The sequence below is a fragment of the Branchiostoma belcheri genome, unplaced genomic scaffold (genome assembly GCF_001625305.1).
Source record: "Branchiostoma belcheri isolate BF01 breed outbred unplaced genomic scaffold, Haploidv18h27 scaffold42, whole genome shotgun sequence".
NCBI lineage: Eukaryota > Metazoa > Chordata > Leptocardii > Amphioxiformes > Branchiostomatidae > Branchiostoma > Branchiostoma belcheri.
Genome location: NW_017804043.1, coordinates 728,630 through 735,550, shown reverse-complemented (window position 1 = coordinate 735,550; position 6,921 = coordinate 728,630). Strand labels below are relative to the sequence as shown.

The 6,921-nt window shown below is 42.2% G+C and overlaps 1 protein-coding gene across 1 annotated transcript; it reads left to right on the top strand.

Annotated features, from left to right (window-relative positions):
• Window positions 1–235: 235 nt before the first annotated feature.
• LOC109478043 lies at window positions 236–6,437 on the top strand. The gene is made up of 2 exons (XM_019779500.1): window positions 236–669; window positions 6,248–6,437. Exons 1-2 carry the CDS (start codon window positions 426–428, stop codon window positions 6,379–6,381), a joined length of 378 nt encoding a protein of 125 aa, XP_019635059.1. The 5' UTR covers window positions 236–425; the 3' UTR covers window positions 6,382–6,437.
• The last annotated feature ends 484 nt before the right edge of the window (window positions 6,438–6,921 follow it).

Here is a 6,921-nt window from a genome sequence, read left to right as displayed (position 1 = left end):
ACCAGAGAAAACTATCAGAGCGGACAGTAAGTACAATTGACCAAACTTTCCATCCGTATGATACATTAGTGTTAACTGCTGTTCGAACGTTCGAACGCATTACGCCAACGCAGAGTTAGTCATCTAGATCCTGCGTCACGTGTGGTCAAATCAACCTCCTGGTCGATTCACAGAACGTCTGAAAACATTTCCCTATAAATTCAACCCTCCTTCGTTGAGCAATCGGCAAGCCGAATCTCTCTACTACAAGAGCGGGGACTCCCCTAAAACGTGGTCACTTCAACCTCCTGGCCGATTCACAGAACCTTGGAAAACATTTCCCTATAAATTCAACCCTCTGTCATTGAGGGAAGCAATCGGCACGCGGAATCTCTCTACAACAAGTTAAGAGTGACTCCAAAGAAGAGGTACCCTGAAGTTGAAACATGAAGTTCTGCAAGCCAAGCCTGATGCTAACAGTTGTTTTAGCTGTCGCGATGTTGGGGCTAACGGAAGCGAACAACAGCACTCCCCGACTGGCGCCCGTACGGCTCTGCGGGCGAGACTTCATCCGAACCGTGGTACGAGTGTGCCCGGACCAGGGGAGAAGGAGGAGAAGTCTGGAAGAATTTGAGATCCCGAAATCCGAGACTTCTCAAGAAGCAGGAAAGACGGGAGGAAAGACAAAAGGTAAGACTGACATTTTGTTTCTTAGCTTGTTACCTTGGTGATGCCTATTTTTGTCAGAATTCGCAGTGTTACGATTTTGATACTTTTACGGACACCAGTAAACCAGGGACGTTGTAAGTACAGGGTTGCATTAGCATTGGTTGTTTTTTATTGATAATATAGAAATTGGAAATGTTTGATAACGATTCAGAGTTGTCACATATTATGTATTTTTAAATATGACGCCATGTTCTACCAATTGTCTGGTCCGTATTTAAAAGGGCATTTAAAAAAATGTCCCATACTTACTCAAAACAAAGTCGCATGGTTTAATTTTGCACTAGCGTGTGTCTGTTTTCGACATATTTCAAAACACTTGAGCAAACTAGAAAGGCCGACATTTGCTTGGGAGCAAATACAGCATATTTCAGTCCATCTCCCTCCCACGCAAAAGTGGACTATTCCAAACTCACCCCAGTGCAAAACTGGAAGATTCTCAAATAAATGAATTATATTAGAGCTATGTAATTGATAACAAAGATGCAAGATCAGCACTTTGAATCTCGACAGCTTTACTTACAAAATTTCACATCTCTCTTATATATCGCACAATCTTATAGCAGGTATGTAAATACTAACAATGATGAGATTTGATACATTTTGAAGGTCTAATTGCAAAGAAAAGGAAACTATACATAACTTTGTAAATATATATGGATGAACTATAAAACTATACATACATACATATTGAACTATACATTAATTAAATGCACTATGACACTATACATAAATATTGAATAAGATATACATGACTTACATATACTATAAAACACTACATTCATATATTGAATAATCTACATATGATTGACATGATTATATATATCATACATATACCATGCAACTACAAATATCAGATGTTGAATATGCTATACATGATTTGTGTATACTATGAAATTACTACAGTGCCGTTCCCGTTATAGTTACAATCACCACCGTTACTATGATCGCATTTCTAACTCGTTAGTTTTCCGTTACTAACTGGTTACTTTTTCGTTACTAACCCGTTTACAAACGCGCTAGTATTGCATGATTTACTACCGGCGCACTGCTGGAACAGCGGAAGGAACGTTGATCTAGCCTGCGCATGCATTTTACTATATTGTATAACGTTTAAAACGTTTTAACGATCACCGGTGCATCAATTAGATCGATATTTTCTTTTGTCACTGTTGCCCAGGCAAGCGTTTCTATAGTTTGTCAACTTTATTTTACTGTTTTTCTCTGTTTGTTTACTTACTTTACCACCGAATATGCAATCCTAGATGATCTGAAGTTATAAATGCCCCGGTCCGCCGTACATTGTAATAGGCGGCGGGCGTGAGGTAACGTTAGGGATGTGCAAAAACATCGCGGAAAATGCCTATAACACTCGAAAAAAGGCAGCATATTTACACGTGCCTGCAAACATTTTATGGCTAATTCTAGGCCTAGTTTTTGGTTGTAGTTTTGTTATGTCCTTTTTTGTTTAGAGTGGGACCGGACGGAAAGCCGTGCCGCGACTCCATAATCGTCCGACTCCGTGCACTTCCGTGTTACATTACGTTGTACGTGACCAACAAAATTACGCCAAAGGCACCACAAGTCCCACATGTACATATATATTTATTCCCGAAAAAAATTCTTTTGAGTACGCATTTCGTCACTAGGATGTTGCTAATTAGTCGTAGAAATAAGGTATAAAGCAGCGTAAACATGTGGCTCGAGTTCTCTTCACTTCGCGCGCCCCGGCATGCAGCCGGCTTCGTTCTAGCCAATCAGAGCGCAGGTCATCAAAGGTGAACCAATCAGAGCGTAGCAGTGCTTTGCTACTTGCATATGTTAATGAAGCATGCAGGGTCCGTCCGTGCTGTTTGTGACAGCGAAGCTCTGCTGAGCGCGGCTGGAAATGTGTTTTGCAACTACATGTATATTTTTACGCGGCTTTTTTGACGTTTGACGCTGACTTCGGCACGATATGATCGCACTACCATGTACACGCTACCGGAGGCGGCAAATGAGTGGCCATTTTTACACAATCGTCGAGAAATTTTGGCGTTATGCACCCGGAAGTGCGCCGATATCGGTTTGCGTCCCCTCGATTTTTGACAGTTTCCCCCATCAAAATAAGAAACAAAACTACCGATATTAAATAGAACCATGTATTACAATTATCATTTCAACATGATTGATCTATTAACATATTCCTTTCTAATATAAGTATAATATCATCATGGTTGTGGAAAGTCTTCAGGTAGCGAACCATTTAGTCGGCATGAGTTCTTGTGCCGCGCCGGGAGTGACGAATATTTTCTTACAAGTTACACATACCTTCCGAAAAACTTTGCGGCACCCAGGATTAGGATGGTCTGCATATTCCCTCGTCGTGATTGTAGATGACTGATGACGTAAAAATCTAGGTAACGTTACATAAAATTGAATGTGTGGGTCATTGTGCACGACTTACGTGCAACGTGACCTCAGGTAACCCGCAATGTTCGATGTGTTCGATGGCCAACGGCAGATAGAACGGGCATTCTTTAGATCGAACGTGGAACGGGTACAGCACTTTTGGCCCCTTTTTTGGCTGAAAATAGCCATTAAAGTCCCCTAAATGAGTCATTTGGAAATGGTGTATGCCAAACATGTGACTGCTATTCTGTAAACACATGTTCAAGGTACCCTTATACCGAATTTCAGATCATTTGGTTGTAAAACCAGCGCTCAGGATCCAAAAATCCATTTTTTGTCGAAAAATGCCCCAAAAAACCTTCATAAAAATTTTTCAAAGGCATGTATCAAAAAAATGAAAAAAACGCCTAGGGGTATTGGCCCACTCTACCTCCTTGCCAAATTTCAGGTCATTTGACTAAAAAATGACAGAGTTGAATCCCTTTGACTGTGTGGCAGGAGGAGAAGGAGGAGAAGGAGGAGAAGGAGAAGAAGAAACATGAGGGAACACAATATATTTCATCCATACCATGGTATGGACTGAAATATAAATATTTTGAGAAAAACAGGAAATATTTGATTACATGCAAGGCGTTTGATACTATTGAAGGTCAGAATACGTAAAAACAAATACTAAGAAAATGGCAAAGATGGTGCAAAACAGATAATATTTACGTTATGGAACCTTCCCTTGTTGTAACTATATCTAATAGTATCTATTACTAACAAAAACACAATTCTAAGTATAAGATGCATAGCTGCTTCTTGTACTTGAGTTTACTCTAGGGACATGTTTTGGTTTAGCCTCCACAGCATTCCAAAAACTGGGGGTTTGGGGGGGTCTTCATGGTCTTTCGGAGCTTTTATGTGCTATTTTCAGATTGCATATAGACAACATAGCCGGCCTGGTTGAAATACCCCCGTTTAAGAACTGGGCTAATCAGAAAACAGCCGAAGACCACCAAACCCCCAGTTCTATAAGCCTGCTACGGAGGCTAGTCTTGGTTGACCTTAGCGTTTGCGTTGGCAGATAGGCGTGGTTCGCTTTGGCTACGTATAACAACAGTGGTGACAGGAGTGTGGGTTTGTAGTGTAAACACACGCGTGTTTGAGAACATGTGGGGGCAAGACTTTCCTAGTCATTCACGTCTCTAAACACTGCCGTGGGCCACTTAGGAGAGATAAGGGAAATGTTTAAAACGTCAGGGGACATGGCCGGATGGCTGAAACATTGCTACTCTCCAAGCAGAGGTTGGTGGGAAATAGCCTCCTTCGATGGGCTTGTAGGGCGCGGCGTTATTTTTTTCGGTGAGCGACGCGAGTAATATGCCGCGGAGGGACGATTTTCAACTCCCTCGGCGGCAAATCGTCCCTCCGCGGCATATTACTCGCGTCGCTCACAGAAAAATAACGCCGCCGCCCAACAAGCCCATCGAAGGAGGCTAGGTGGGGGAAGATTGTGACATTTCTATCAATCCTATGCCCCAATTTTTTGGTGCTAGAAAACGGGCCATATGATAGCAAAAACGGGCCATATGATAGAGAAAACGGGCCCTATGATAGCGACAAAAAAGGGCCATATGATAGAGAAAACGGGTTATACGATAACGACAGAAAACGGGCCATACGATAGCGACAGAAAACGGGCCATACGATAGCGACAGAAAACGGGCCATACGATAGCGACAGAAAACGGGCCATACGATAGCGACAGAAAACGGGCCATACGATAGCGACAGAAAACGGGCCATACGATAGCGACAGAAAACGGGCCATACGATAGGGACAGAAAACGGGCCATACGATAGGGACAGAAAACGGGGTAATGATAGAAAGGTAATTACAATCTTCCCCACCAACCTCTGCTTGGGGAGTACAACATTGCTGTCTGCTGTAACACTCGCAAACATGGTAATTGTTTTATATTCAAGCAGAAGTAGCATTCTATTCAGGGGCCCTGATTCTATTCATCGTTTCAGGGGTATTTTTTAAGTCTATTTAAAACGAGAACTAAGTACGTAGAAAATGTCTAAAACTAAACTATACATATCTGTGACAATTACACTACCCCCCCCCCCCAAACTGTTCCGTCCTTCCGTCTATTAATTATCCTACCATGAACCCACCAATGACCGAAACTCAAGGCAAGACTGGGGTATCCACGGTTCAATTCTTATCCTCTCTCTAGCCTCCATAGCATGCCCAAAACTGTGGGTTTTGGGGGTCTTCGTGGTCTTTGGGAGCTTTTATGTGCTATTTTCTGATTGCATATAGACAACATAGCCGGCCTGGTTGAATTACCCCCGTTTTTTGAACTGGGCTAATCAGAAAACAGCCAAAGACCACCAAACCCCCAGTTCTATTAAGCCTGCTACAGAGGCTATCAACTCACAACCACTATGGAAAACAACTTGCACATGTGCTTGTTACGTCACTCCAAACGCATACCAAGTTCCTAGAAAACACGTTTTCTCAACGAACGTGTTTTGAAAATAAAGTCGTTACGCGTATACGACTTTGACCCTTCGTGGTTTTGGAAAAATGTCAAAACTCTGTCCCCCGTGTATCAATGTTATCGTCCGAGGAAGAAAACATGTGTAACGGATGTTTGAGGTCATCTTTGTGACATACTTTTGGCGGGAAACACATCAAAACACACAGTAGGAGCTCCGCTTAATCGTTAGATTTGTAAATATGCGTTAGGCTTATCAAACCTCCTGATTCCGTGTATCAAATCTACAAGGGTACAAGTTGAACTCAAATTCGCACAGACTTGCCAAAGAAAAATGCATATTTGTACACGTGCCAAATGCACGTATCTTGTCAACCATGAAAAGTACAAAGTACAAAGTTTCTTACTAAAACAGTTCTTATTTTGTACAACAGAAAGGATTTACCACAAGCAAAGTCTAAATCCCTCCTACTATAAAATTGCAACATGATGTAACCCAACACTAGTTACCACGGTGACAGACAGTTTGGTTCAGGCCATTGACCTTTTTGGTTTGGAGAGAAAGAACAAGAAGAGAAAAAGGTAGCACAAACAATACATGTATGTTTTCCTTTGGTAAACAAACACAATAATATTTTGTTTTTTTTCACATTGTTGCAGGTTTGGCAGACGTACTCGGAGTGCGGAAGTGGAGAGAAGCCCACAGCCTGACAAAGCGGAACGTCCGGTTGGCGGAGCGGTGTTGTCACCAGGGATGCACCATAGCTGAGATAGCGGAGAGCGTCTGTTTCTGATGAAGGCATCGTTCTATTTAGCCACCCCCTACCCCCCTTAGTCTCCACCAGACAAAAAAAAACTGGTTAAAAAAAGGACAAAACAAAGCAAATGCATAATGTTTACCTTCACATATGGTCTGCTCTTCTTACTCAAACACATTCACATACATGGTGACAGGGGTCTAAATCCCTCATGTTATAAGATAGCAACCCAACACCAGTTACCATGGTAACGGACAGTCTGGTTCGGGTCACTAACCAGGTCAGAGGTCAGTGTTTGGAACGGAAGAAGAAACAGAGCAAAACAATATGTTTTCCTTCGGTAAACCTAAAAATTTAGCTAATAGGGAGAATAATTGAGTTCAGCCAGATTTGAATTCATTTGCTCGCTTCAGAGTGGGAAATTAACCCTCTCGCGGACTGACTCTCCTGGTCAGCTATTTCCCTTTTTTCAACGAATTCTAGGACCGTACCCCCGTAGGAAGGCCTGGTGGAGGCTACCTTCCCCCATTATCATCCGTACATATTTTGGACACTTTCTATGACTCTATTTATTTT

Coding starts and splice junctions, on each gene's coding strand:
- LOC109478043 (XM_019779500.1), top strand. CDS start 426: ATGAAGTTCTGCAAGCCAAGCCTGATGCTAACAGTTGTTTTAGCTGTC. Junction 670..6,247: donor GACGGGAGGAAAGACAAAAG/GTAAGACTGACA, acceptor ACATTGTTGCAG/GTTTGGCAGACGTACTCGGA.